General features: G+C 42.9%; 1 protein-coding gene across 4 annotated transcripts in view; it reads left to right on the forward strand.

Moving 5' to 3' along the window:
* The window catches only part of BRSK2 (BR serine/threonine kinase 2), a 425,109-nt gene that overhangs the window by 322,448 nt on the left and 87,978 nt on the right, over window positions 1–14,683 (forward strand). For all 4 annotated transcript variants that reach the window (XM_077820019.1, XM_077820020.1, XM_077820021.1 and 1 more), the window contains exon 5: window positions 7,364–7,480. In XM_077820019.1, coding sequence (XP_077676145.1) covers window positions 7,364–7,480 — 117 coding nt within the window. The remainder of the gene's footprint in view (window positions 1–7,363; window positions 7,481–14,683) is intronic.

Here is a 14,683-nt window from a genome sequence, read left to right on the forward strand (position 1 = left end):
AGAGAAACATACACATACAAATCTCCAATTTACAATAGCTGTTGAGTCATTATTACATTTCCAAGAGCAATGGAAAATGAGATGAAAAGGTTTTTGGTGCTCACGTAAATAAAAGATGGTGTTTCTCATTATTATTAATTAGTATTTAATACATTATTCATATTGCCTCAACAGCATACTCGGCCCTTTTTAAAGCCATATTGTTGGACAGTTCTTCTGTGGTCTAACTTCATTGGGTGTTTGGGGTCAGTGGGAAAAGCATTTGCAAAGAGGCTAAGATTTTGTGTATTAGAAATGACCTGCAATTTTTCCAATTAAAGGGTATCTTGGGTTAGAAATCTGGGAACTAAACAGGGTTGTCATAGAAACCAATATGAATGTTTCAGCTCCAAAATCACTCTACAATAATGGGCCAGTTCATCAGCTAGTGTAAACTGGCATAGCTCCACTGGGCCCAATATTCCAGATCTGTCTTTACCTCCAGGATTTGCTGTCTGCCCTCGGTGACAGTAAGAGGGATAAATTAAACCCAGTGTCACCCATATGCTGTGGCTGCCTGCAGTACAGATGAGTTAGTTTTCAGAGAGTAAGAAAGCAGATACCTCACAAACTGAGTGAGGGAGGGATTGATATCCTCCTGGAGAGCATCAGTGAGCGTGGCCAGTAACTGGGGGGCAAGTGCGAACGGTCAGTGCTTGGGGAGCTATGAAGCATGTATGCAAATGCAGATCCTTCTGCTATTCTCTATCCACTAGAATGGTGCACTGGTTCCCCAAGAGCCCTCTTGGAATTCAGGGACACTCACACCATCCCTCTTTCACTCTGCAGGATTTTTTTTAGCACCCTTTTTGTACCATGTGTCTTTGTGCGTGTGTGTGTGTGTGTGTGTGTGTGTGTGTGTGTGTATTACAGCAGCACCTTGCAAACTGTCAGACACTGTGTACTCTCCCTGTGATCGCTTGGTTAGTGACTCTCTCTCTCTTTTTCACATCCATGTTCCCTCCTTCCAAAAGTCTTGCCTTGTTCAAGCTCTAGCAGCTGGCTGCTTGCTCCACTGTCTTGGCTGAGGGGCTCAGGACATCATATTGCCATCCTGGATGGGACTATACCAAGCTTTCTGTCATGCCATGCTGCAGCTCTCTCTTTCATTTTCCTTCTCTGCCTATGCAGCACTCTGTGGGGGGAATTTTCCCTGCTTGTTCACCAAAGAGGCGGCTTTCTTTAATCCTTCTTTCCAGCCAATGTGGAGAAATGCCCTAGGGCATTTCAACCTCTGGAACAATGAAAGGGTAACGAGTCCTCAGTTCACCTGCAGAGCGAAGAGGTGAAGCAGGTCATGTAAGACATGGAGTCAGAGAGATGAGCTGGAAGGGGACCAAATTAAGTTCATTTATTCGGCAATGTTCCATTAAACGCCAAGTAATTATCACATGTGGTGGGGTTTTGTTTCATTTTGGCACAAGAGAGTTCTTGCTGAATATTAATGTGTTAGGCCATCCAGGCTGCTGGGTTCTTTGGCAAATTATAACAGACTCCCCCTGTTCCACATGTCCTCTCATTTCTAACCTGGGCATTTAGAGGAGCTGATGATGATAGCAAGGATGGGGAATGCAAATGCAGAGTAGGTGTCCCATCTCCAGTGGCAACAGTCCCAGTCCTGCCATTGTGGTCCAGATTCTCAGCCTCCGTTCTATCCCCTTAACACTGCCGGAGGAGTATAAAAGGGACATCATATGGATAGCTGAGAATTGTCACTGGTAGAGGGGAGTTCTCACTTGGGGCAGGGCTTGTCTGTTTGTTATATGTGTGTACAGTGCTCACCACAGTAGGACCCTCATCCCTGAGTGGGGCTTCTACTAAACAACCCTAATAACTCGTATAAAGGTGGTAGAGCCAGCCCCTATGCCAACCACCCCTACTCTGACTTAGGGGCATATTGGGGGAAGGAAAGAATGTAACTGGATGAGGAATGAACAGAGGGGAGCAAAGCTCCCCAACTATAATTCTCAACTGACTTAGGTCAGGGCCAGGGCTGGGGCATGTGAATGCATGGCTCCCTGACAGTGCCTCCCTCTCTCCACTTCCGAGTGTATTTTGGCACAGGAGAGAATCAGGGCCAATAATTTCCCTTGATGTTATTTTGCCTGGCGTCTGGGGAAAAGCGATTGTTTGAGACAATCTTGTTGCCAGTCGGGGTCCCCTTTCACACTCGTGCTACCCCATATCCAGAAGTCCCAGCCAATGGCTTCCGAAGTGCCAGCTGTGGTGTGGACCATCCCGCTATGGCTTTATCAGAGCAGCTGCAGCAGAGGGGACTGAATTCTCCATTGCAATGCATTGGTTACCACTGCAAGGCAAATTCCACAAAGCCACCGTAGTTGGTAGATCTCACATGCCTGAGTAGGAAGGGACAGAACATGGTAGCTTTCTTTCTTCCCCTTCCCCCTGCACGTCCCTAATGAAAATGAGTGACACATTATTATTATTTTTGCTATTTCAGAGGCATCTAATTTTTCTGCTTGATCTCATTTAAAAAATAAAGTCCAAGTTGTGGATAATATGCTACCGTTCCCATAACCCCACCAGCCTTCCACTGCTTCTAACCTGAGGAAGGCAGGAGAGGAAATGGCACCCCTCACCTTCCCCTGCTATCAAGGGTTTGGTGAAGAGATCTTACTGTCAGGGGGCTGGGGATGAGTCTGACTTCAGAGTTCATTGTGTGTTTCCTTCCCATTGTGAAAAGTGATAGAAATGGGAAAGCTGGTAGATATGAGGCATGGGGAGAGGGTAGAATTTTTGCATGAGTTGCTTCTGCTACATCATTTTCTTGTAATTTCCTTCACTGTTTATCATGGGCCCACTCATAATAGGTATGAGTCCGAGCTTAAGAAACACTCCTGAGTCTTCCGTTTTTAAGTCACCAGCTCATATCTGGCCTAAGTCATTGGGACCGACAGCTGTAACCACATGGAAGCTCTCCAGTGGCTAATGTAATGTGGTGATACCAATACACTTCCTAGAGAAATCACCATCACATTTGTCCGTCATTGGCATCTTCACCGAAGGCCAAGGGCTGAACAGGCACAAATAATGGATTAACTTCGCCCCTTAGAGAGAGATCCTTTCGGTTCAGATTCAGGGGTGTTGGTGGGGAGTTGTGGGAGAAGGCTGAATGCTACCCATTGTGCATCTCATCTGGGAATGAACTAGAGCTGGTCCGATTTTTTTGAACTTTGAAATGTTGATGAAATTCTGAATGTCAACATTTAAAAATGTGAATAAAGCAGAGAAACTGGGGAAATGTTCACTTCATTTTTTCCCATTTTTGATTAACTATAGAGCTGGTTAAAATTAAATTTCTAAATGTAATTTAAAATTTGAATTTTAAAAAAACAGGAAAAATATTTGAAAGCATTTTTGCAAATAGTTTCCCCTAAAAAAATAAAAATCTAGGATTAACACAGAATTTCAGCCTGCAAGTCTTTCACCAGCACTGCAATCATTCATTTAAGCATATACAGTGTATATATAAGCAGCACATGTTCTATACATTGGACATACGTGGCTCATATCTGACCAAACAGTAGGTGGAGCTCTTTCATATATCATTCCACTCACATAGTAAAACCTAACAGACATGTGAAACACTGATATCCTTTCTGCATAGCTTCCCCTGAAGTGGAAGAGAGAGGACTGGAATAGCAGAGTTTATTGCAGGTCAGGAATGAAATATATTGACCTAGCTATGACGAAACCCAGAGCGATGACACATAGTTATGAGGGAGAGGTTCTAGGGGTTTGGAATTTAGGAAGCATAACAGAGTTTGGATTTAGGGGACACAATGACCCTAACCTAATTCTTACCAGTGCTACTGGCCCTTCATCTTCATGAGCGATATAATAGACTGAATTTAACAAAAGGAGCATCCCCAACCTCTGTGCATATAACTAGACTTGGAAGGATTAGATTTTTAACAGTAAATGTCAGTAAACATCAATTTCACCTTACACACGCAAACCAACAGAAAAATATTTTCATCAGTGGTAACTGAAATTTGTAGGTAGGCAAAGTGAGAAAAATACTGCTTGAGAACTTCTTAGAGTGACAATCCAACGATATAGACTTTTGAATTAGGCTTGTGACAAATGGACTATGCCAGTGGTTCTCAACCAGGGGGATGTGTACCCCTGGGGGTACAAAATTCCTGGGAGTACATCAACTCATCTAGATATTTGCCTAAGTTTTACAACAGGCTACATAAAAAACACAAGTGAAGTCAGTACAAACTAAAATTTCATACAGACAATGACTGGTTTATACTGATCTATATACTTTACACTGAAATGTAAGTACAATATTTATATTCCAATTGATTTATTTTATAATTATATGGAAAAAATGAGAAAGTCAGCAATTTTTCAGTAATAGTGTGCTGTGACACTTTGTATTTTTATGTCTGATTTTGTAAGCAAGTAGTTTTTAAGTGAGGTATAACTTGGGGTACACAAGATAAATCAGACTCCTGAAAGGGGTACAGTAGTCTGGAAAGGTTTAGGACCACTGGACTAGGGAATGAATAGTAAAAAAAAAGGTCTGATCTGTTGATTTAAGGATACTTACTTCCTATGTTTTGACATGTGATATTGACAATTTGTGCTTTAATGGTTCATAAAATTTTTACTTTTTGAATCTCAACATCTACTGTTATTACATAATTTTCTGATATTCCCATAATTCCCACAACTGTGAAAATTTAAATAAAAATCTAAAAAAGCTTAAAAATAAACATTGATATTATCTGTCAGAATTATCCAAACAAGAAAAATGGAGTTCTGCAAGCCCTACATATAACTAGTCCTTAATAACAGTCTTGTGAGAGCAGTTTCTGAGACTGATGCAAGGATAACTATTGCAAAAGGCAGAAGGACACATAGTCTGCCTGGAGCTTTGAGAGGTTTCCAGTTACCTTTCATTATATCAACACCACTTACTTTGCAAAGCACTGTTATCACTCATCACCATACCCTAATGCTGATACAGGAAACCTTTAATCCATCTCCCCCGTTGGATGAAACCTTCCCAGCACTCAGTTGCAAGATGAAATCGATCCTGGATCCCAGTTAGAGAACAGTAATCCAATAATGCACTGCCATCTCATTATTATCCAGCTTCCATAGCCCACTACAGGACCCTGGCCTCTTCTACTCTGTGTCCTTCATTATGCTGAACTGTTAGGGAAGGAACCTCCCCACATAGGGTCAGTACAGATCTGGCACATGTATGATCAGCTTGTATCTGTCAGGGACTGTTGTCCGTGATGGCAGCATTCAGAGGTTCTTTTCTGGGCTTTCACTGGTCATTCATGAGCTTTAGAGTGTGCTGAAGGTGTCAGACCAAAGGATATGTCCCAGGTTACCAGGAGACTTTGATTAATACACAAAGGGCTTGATTTACCGAGTGCCCTCCAGTTCATCAGATACAATTATTTACAGATATAAATGCTACCACTCAGGCATCTAATTACCCATTTGCCCCTGCAGTAAGGCACCTAAATGGCAGCATGTTAATTATGTGTACAAAACTGGAGGTCAACCTTTAGGCCCTTTTAAAAATGAGGGCTCAAGGCTTGATGTTAAGATAAAGAACTAGCAGTTTTACTGAATGTTTCCCACTTTGCTGGAGGTCTGAGCAGAGCTGCCTAATGCTCCCAAAGTGACCTACTGCAGCAACAAGCACTGACTTTTACATAAAACCTGAACTGAATTGTTCGGGAGCTGTTGCTAATTGATGTCCCCTAGACTCCTGGTCAGGAACACAAAGGGGGTAATTTCCAAAACATTATAACTTTATGTTTCTGCAATAGGGTCTAGGGGCACTGCCCTGTTCCTTTAAACAAGGGGTTAACAGGAAGTGCTCAACTTCCCCTTCCCCATGTGTTTGTTCCCATGAGCAGGACTATCTGAGTGTCTAATACAGGGAGGAAAGGGAAGATAGTGTCTTTGAGAAGGTTAAGTTCCACACTAAGGGTCACAGGACTGGGTTGACCCTCCAGCTGGGGTTTTTATTGTTTGGTTTCTGATTGTAGTTCTTGTCAAAAAACATGTAACCTTTGCTGACCGTGATTGGTTTTTATCTCATGCTGACTCATTTCACCCCCTGACAGCATAGGTGCTGGAACTAGGAGTGCAGGGCGTGCTGCAGCACCCCCTGACTTGAAGTGGTTTCCATTATATACAGGGTTTACAGTTGGTTCAATGGCTCTCAGCATCCTCACTATAAAAATTGTTCCAGCACCCCTGCCTGACAGGCTCCAACTGGTTTATTTTCTGACTGGGTGTTGAAAGGGTCCCCCTTATTTGCAAGAGGAGTTAAGTTCTCAGGTTTGGACCTTTTCTCACCCAGACCCAAAAGACACACATTCTGACCACCCAAAGCAGAGACCATGGAAGGGCAACAGGAACTCCTCATAAATGCTGCCTTTTGTTGTTGTTGTTGTTGTTAAGATGCATCTGCCATCTTGGTGACTCAAAAAGAGTTTTAAAACATGACAATACAGACACAAACCTCACAAATTTTGACGAACTACACTATATAAGAGCTATTTAAAAGTACTTATGCTAGCTAACATGAAAGGGAGGTGATGGGTCCATGACTGCCTCTGGCATGGGTAAGAGAGAAAAGGAGAAGAGGAGGGACAGGTATTTATACCCTTTATCCATGGCAGGAGTTCCCAACCTGGGGATCATGACCCAGTGTTCAAGGGTCACCACCGCCTTGCCCATCCCCTATTTCTAAGTAGGAAGGCAGTCAATGTTAGATGGGAAAGAGGCTTTCGAAAGTGTTGGGAGCCAGTGTTTTGTGGAATTCTGGACTCAAGGGACTTCCACATGCCAACTAATTACCCACAGCCACATGCCGAGGCAAGCAACTACTAAAATGAGCCTCTATGGGGTGGAGGAGGCAATACATACAGTGGCCTTTCTTTTCCTGAAAATCAGTCACTGAATTTTCTGCCATTCACAGAACATGTTGATATTGCTGTTTCCTGCCTCATGGATTGGTGTCTGATATCCCAGCCTTAAATGCCATCTGAGATCCCACTCCTACTGAGTATCCTGCATTTCTGTTGTTTTCAACGGGAGCAGAAAGATGTTCTGCACATCTTAGGGCAATGCAGGTTCAGGCCCTCAAAGGGTCAGTAATGGTTGGTTAATGGTTGCCGCATCCCAAAGACTGCATCTCAGACGCTATGTATTCTTCTGCCCCAAGAGGAGAAAAGTGAACTTGCGTGAAGTGAAATAAGCAGATCCTGGGGAGCTGCCCTGAATTTTTCTAACCCATGTTCCAATCCTTTCTCCACAGCCACAGGGATTTAAAACCAGAAAACCTACTGCTGGATGAAAAGAACAACATCCGGATAGCAGACTTTGGGATGGCATCACTGCAGGTCGGGGACAGCTTGTTAGAAACCAGCTGTGGGTGAGTGGCTCAGACTGTATAATAGAAATCAGAGATTGGCAGAGACCTCTTGGAACAGCCACTCACTTTCCCTTCCCAAGTAGAGACCTAGTCGGACACATCTAGCTTTGAGCTAACACTTATTTGTAGGACAGAGTGGGGTGTGTGCGTGCGTGTGTATGGGGGAGATTATAGATGTATATGCTGTGCAGTATTTCAGTTGTGGTCGCTTACATCAAGCTCGAATTTCCTCAGTATAGTAGAAAATCCATAAGCTATATATAAGATATGTTAACTAGACCAATATTCTCAAAACTGACTAATGATTTAGAGTGCCTCAATTTTTGGAGGCCCAACTTGGAATGCATTAAAGGGGCCTGGTTTTCAGAGGGTGAGTGCTCAATATTTTCTGAAAATCAGGCTCCTTTAAGCAGGGCTCTGGAGCGGAGCCCGCGGAGCAGCTCCGGAGCAGTGGAGCTGCAGGTTTTTGCCTGGAGCTGGAGCGGAGCCGGAGCACAGCTCCAAAGCCCTGCCTTTAACGTGTCTCTGAGGCGGACCCAAAATCCACATCACTCCTGAAAATGTTGGCCTGTCTCTTCTTTCACTGGCCATATCATATTCTTGGGGAACTGAAAATTGATAAAACAATAGTGATCATTTTTCAAGAGTGGATTTAAAAAAAAATACCTGGGGAGAAAAAAATTGAAGTGATTTGTAAAGGATTTTGTGTCCTGCTCATACTGTCTGCTGTACATCCCAGTCTCATCACTTTTTCTTCATCCTCCCCACAGTTTGACTGCTTGGTCACAAACAGCACCAGAGTGGAAGGCAGTTGGGTTTTGCGTGGTTACACATAGGGTGGGAATGTAGGATACAAACAATAAATGAGGCAGACGGTTTTAAAAATCTTTTGCATTGGTTTAATTGTCAGTGGAACAGCTGATTGCTGATCAAATGCATACCATTCAATATGACAGCCTTTCTAGGAAGTTCCAAGACACTAAAGCAGCCAAAAATAAACACTAAAAATTATTAAAAATAGAAACTGAATACCAGGTTCCCTAAATACTCTTCTTAAATCACTGAAACACATAAGGATGAGATCCTCCATTTTTCAGGCTTCTCTAAATGGTAGTGTTTGTAGTGACTCAACTGTAGATTACCCCAGCTCACCACTTGTGGAACCTGCTGTACACTAGCACCACCTACTGGTAATACTAGGGAATTGCTTTCCTGACCACTTGCCGTCCAATGAAAGGTCACTTATGAGCTGCCACTTCCAATTGAAGAGAGTTCACATCAAACAAGTGGTAGACTGAACAACAGCATGAAGGGGCTACAAGCTGCATTGTCCATATATGGGGCTTTAACTCAACACAAGTTTCGTATTTTGGTATGAATTTGGTTCTCATCACAATGAGCTCAGTGTTTCCAGCTTTGGATAGTGGAATCTGGTTCATGATCTTCCTCCCACACAGCTCTGTTCACTCCTCGCCTTCAGCACTTGTGCAGTTGCAGTGTTGAGGGTCCCACACAGCTTGACATCAATCCTGACCTGTAATAGTCCCTGATCTTCCAATCTAACATTCCCTCACAGCTATGCCAGCCTGGATGTGCAGCAGCCCCAGCTATTCCAGTTTGCAGCCCCCTCGCAACTGTGTCTGTGCACCTAAGTCTGGACATTCAGCACCTTTTCCGTTCCAGTCTTGGGTCGACACACAATGCTGCCACTGCATTTCAGTCCTGATTCATTCTACCCTTGTTTCTCCAGTCCTGAACCTCTCCTGGGCAAAGGATGCCAGGATTGAATAATTGTGTGATGTTTGTGATGTGGACAAATACCTGTTGATTAATTGATTGAGATCCACCAGTTCCTTTACACTTGTACCCCAAGTCAGGATTTGAACTCATACCTACATAGATGAAAGGTGAATAACTGTGGGGCGTCATGTTATTGCTAACTGCTGCTTTCAAACTTACGTTCTCAGGTAAGAAATGAAATTCTCACCTCAGTGACTGCAACACCTCTATGTACTTCTAAGGAACCTTTCTTTCCTCACCCAAACAAACAATCTTACCTTGCCTTCCAGGATTTTTCAAATTCCTAGGGAACCACTCAGCAAGGATCCAGCGCTTGTTAGCGGATGGCACTGTCAGCCCGGCCTAGTCTTGAAGGGAGACCTCCCTTCCATCAGCAGTGCTGGAATTCAAACCTCAGTGCCTCCCAGAGCAAACCCCATGTTGCTGCCTTAAAATGCACTAATAAAGAAATCAAGGGAATGGAAGAGACATGCCTGTAATAAACAGAACACAGCAACCCTGTGATCCCCTGCCTTGCAGATGCATTTTAAGAACGGCGCCAATCACTGGGCCTCCATGTGAGCTATTACACCACTTCATTAATTCTCCTGGCATGGGGCCCAGCATGGCTGATACTGGTGCCTTGTGATGTGTCTGGGTTGGGGATGAAAGAAAGGAGAGAGGAAGGAATATATAATGGCATGCCACATATTCACAAAGAAAGGCAGTAGATTTCTGGCTGCCGTTCCCTTGTAGAATTCAGTAACCAGTATCAGAGCTTTTCAAGGCAACAGTTTTACCTTCACTTGCTCCACAGTGTGTGTCTGGTGTTTTCGGCCATTGCGAAAATACAAAAAATGGCTGAATTGTGGCTGAGTTATTGCGCTTTAACGAGTGGCTTCTTCAGGCATCCAGAAGTTAATTTGCAGGGGGGGGTTGTCTGTGCTGTGAACATGGATAATGGCATGAAACTGTAACATTCTCACACAAAGAGTCTCCAGGTACTTCAGTCAGTAGAAGCATGAGGATCAGATGGCATTCATCAATGTGGTGAAGCTAACTTTCTAATGATGTGGCATAAGGATTTGAGTGTGCAGTCACAGACCCTTATTCGATGCAGGTTAAGCTTCCTAGTATGACATATAATTTGGATGCATTTCAGGTCAACAAGCTCTGATTGGCATCAGAGGCAACATTACATGGCTCTGAATGTTACCTTCATGTAGCTGCTGATATTTAATATTCCATGTCTCAGTTTTACTGTTTGATGGGAATTACTCATTGGATCAGCACAGATTGTTTTCTGTAGCACTGATGGCTACAGATAAAAATGTCCCTGAAGAAAATGATAAAAGTGCAATCTGATTGTGTTAATGTGTGTCGGAGGACATGGAAGAGGAGTGGGGAGGTGGACTAGCTGTTTCATTGACATAATTTGTCACTAACTGACTATGTGTTAGGCTTTGGTTGTAATAAATCCTCATTACTGGAAACTTGTATCTCAAATCCTCATGCACAATAGAAAGGAATAACTGACACGTGTCCCTAGACCCCTGAGACAAGGAGGAACAATGCTTAGGGTCTGCAGGGATGATAGTGACACTGGCAACACAACTTGCTGCAGAAATTGTACAACAAGGCAAGTGTTCTTCTTGAGAAACAGTCCCTCAAGTGCAGAAGTAACACAGCAAATCTTTGCATTCCTCTGAGAGCTGGGGAGGCCTATGAGCAGACAGCAGACAGCTGATGGAGCTAGGGACTTGTGGGATGCAGCTTTTATTAGTTCACATTTCTTCATCTCTTCCTGGTCTTTACCCTTCCAGGCAAAGAAAACCAAGGCAATTAAATACTGGGAAGCTCTCTCATCCCTCTCAGTCATTTCTTCACTGTGTGCTTTGTTGTGATATTGTAGAATGGTAAATGTAACTCAACGCATTTGTCTGTCCCTAGCTCAGAGGAATGATTGGTTTATGGTTAAAGCACTGTACTGAGACTCAGAAGTTCTGGGTTCTATTCCTTGCTCTACCACAGACTTCCTATGGGACCTTGGGCAAGTCACTTAGTCTCTTTATGCTCTGGTTCCCCATCTATAAAAGGAGATGATACTACTTGCTGTCTCTCACCCCCTGTCTGTCTTATCTACTTAGCTTGTGAGTTCTACAGGGCAGGGACTATCCCTTGCTGTGGTTATGTAACATGCCTTGAATAATGATGCCCCAATCTTGGTTGGGGTCTCTACGTGCTACCGTAGTACACATTATAATAATTTCTACAGAAATCTCAGAAAAGGTATGAGGAGGTTGGGGGATTCTCTGGGACCCTAACCCATCTCAAGATCTTAGAGGGGCAGTCTGAAAAATGGAAGGAATAAAAGGAGACGTTGTCAAGGTATGACTGTGGAGAGTTCGTAATCATCTTTCCTGATTTCCAGTTGTTTCTTGTGCTGTTTTAGAAGCCTGGAAATCATCTCCCCTCCCCCTTCCCAATTCTTATCCCAGCTTAGAAAAACTCAGTCCCTGACGGAAAGGGATTGCTGCAGGCAGCTGGGTGATTTAGAATCCAGCAGCAGTGTTAGTTAGTCTCTGTGCTGACTAGCTCCAAATCTCTGTGCCCAAAATGAACAGTAGCTAAGGTAAAGCAGCTGACACATAAATGTGGCTTGCCCCAACACCTGAAGAAGCAGTCAGTACAGAAACTTATGCTCCTGTTGACGGGTCCTCAATGAACTGGCTGTATGAAGCAGTCCCCTTCCTTCACTATCTCCAAGAGGACTCCCTGCCCTAATCCAAAAAGCTACATGGATGTGGTAAGAATGATGATGATGATGATGATTGTCTCTCATTTTATTTAGAATGAGAAAAGAAGTCTTGCACCAGTCACTTTATAATGGAGGAAGAAAGAGCAGCCACTTCAAACCCCAGCTCAGCCAATGCCTCTTCTCCACAGCACTCCTTCGAGACATTTCCCAGTACCCCTTCAGGCCCACAGACTCCCTGGATCTATCAAATAAGCATGTCTGCTCAATAAGGATGATTATCAGTTGAGTTTAGGCACAGGGTGTGTTCTCTTTATCTTCAGCAATCAAGGTAGTGCTTGATTGCACAAGGCCACAGCAGAAATTCCAGATTCCCCAATACCTATCTTTGGTGCCTGACCACACCCCTTGCAAGGCAGTAGTTCAAGACAGGAATCTAGTGTTGCCACCATTCCTGATTTTCAGGAGCCAGTCCTCGTTCTGATGAAGCTGTCCCATGTCCTGCACACCCTTTCTCTGTATAAATATATATATTACATACACACAAGCTTTGTTAAAATAACATTATGAAGGTTGTAAAGTCAAGCACTCAGAGGTTAGGAAATGCCGGGATTAAGGTTGCCTGTGCAGCCTTAACTCAGCCCCATTCTATTATGCATAAAATTCAGTTCTTAATTACTGCTGTTTTTTACACAGAGCCCCCTGCCTAATTCAATGCACAGAAAGGATCTTATTCAATTGATGAGCAAGTGCGGAATTATTTTTTTTCTTCTCATTGTTCAATGTGTGGCCCCTTGCCATTTTTACTGTGCACTATTTAGACCCATCTCTGAAGACAGAATTATGAATTTTCTCGTGGTCTTTTCTATGGCATTCATCACTATAATATCTGGGTGCTTCACAAACGTACATTAATTTATTTTCACATCATCCCTGTGAGATTAGGTAGTATTATTTTCCCCATTTTACAGATGGGGAATTGAGGCACAAAGAGATTGAGGTCAAAAGTACCTGCTTTCTTTGGGTGCCCCATCTTAGACAGTGAGGACCTTATTTTTTCAGAGTAGCTAGCATTATATATCACTTTATATGTTCAAAGCAGAGCTCCAAAGACTTCAGTTTCAGCTTATCACTTTCTGCAAATCGGACCACAAGATCTCAAGTTAGGCACTGAGAAAATGAGGAACACACAATGATTGACCGTCTGTGGAAAGTTTGGTTTAAATGATTTGCCTGGCATCACATGGGAACTCTATTGAGCATATGCAAAGAGCAGTTTTTCAAAGGCTTATAACTTTGCTATATTTGGACAGATTTTCCTGGAGAAAGCAAAAGGCACATCCATGATGTAAAGGCCATGCCCCATTCCAGTCCCTGTTCCAAGCCCTGGGAGTGCTAGAGCTTCTCATAGAAAAGGTTGTCAGAAATTTTTAACATGGGCAAAACAATGTATTTTTCACCACCCTTGTTCTTGGAAACAGCTGAACTTTTGGGGCTGAAATTCTCCCAAAGCATTCAGCACAAACTAAACATCAACAGTGTATGTTTGGCAGAGTGACAACCAATTGAAAAAAGAGTTATATAATGGGAAGTATCAGCCAACAGTCCTTCTTATAATACATCCTAAAAAGCTGTGTTAAAAGAATGTTTAAGGTTGCAAAGTCAAGGACTCAAAAATTAGGAAATGCCCTATTTAAGGTTGCCAATACAAACTTAATTCAGCCCCCTTATGTGTATGCATTATGATACCATCTTTAATTATGTGATCACATATTATTTTTTCCACTGGATCCCTCTGCCTTATTCAGTGCTTATTTGGACGGTGCTCACTGATTGAGCAGCTATTCAATATTTTGTTTTATGCTCATCATTCAGTGTCTGGCCTCTGGCCTTATTTACTGCACATTAATCAAACCTAGCTCTGATTACAGATATATGAATTTCCTGATGGGCTTTTCTATGATGCTTAGTTCTTTCTGAATATTAGTGAATTTATCTTTACAACATCTCTGTGAGGAGAGAGAGAATTATTATCCCCATTTTATACATTGAGAACTGAGGCACAGAAATTAAAGCCAAAATTGTTGAGTAATTTTAAGTGTCCAATGTGAGACACCTAGGGCCTGATTTTTCATAGTAGTTCATACATTATAGCACTCTATATGTGCAAAGCAGAGCTTCCATTGACCTCAGTTGCAATTGTGAGTGCTTAGCATTTCTGAGCATCCAGGTGTCTCAAGTTGGGTACCCAGAAAATGAGAAACACACAGTACCCACATGTTTAAAGTTTGGTTTAAGTGACTTGCCCAGCTTTATATAGCAACTCTGTGGCGCAGGCAGGGATAGAATTCATTTCTCCTTGTGGCATGCAGCTGCCTTAACCAGAAATCCATCCTTTCTCTTCCTGCAATTCCCACATTCACTGCACACCTTCCAACTTCAGCAACAAGTGAGGCAGAAGTACTACAGACAACAGCCTCACCCACTGAACAACCTGAGAGCACAGTGCATCCTGTGCAATCTTCATTCTGACATTTCCTAACTTTTTAATGCTTAACTTTGCAGCCTTATTATCCTTTTAATGCGGGGGAGGGGGAGTGTTTGGGGTTCAGGTGGAACGTTGGTGGTAATTTCCTACATTTTAAAAAATATAAGTAGTTCTAATTCTG

Source organism: Eretmochelys imbricata, chromosome 6 (genome assembly GCF_965152235.1).
Source record: "Eretmochelys imbricata isolate rEreImb1 chromosome 6, rEreImb1.hap1, whole genome shotgun sequence".
Lineage (NCBI taxonomy): Eukaryota > Metazoa > Chordata > Testudines > Cheloniidae > Eretmochelys > Eretmochelys imbricata.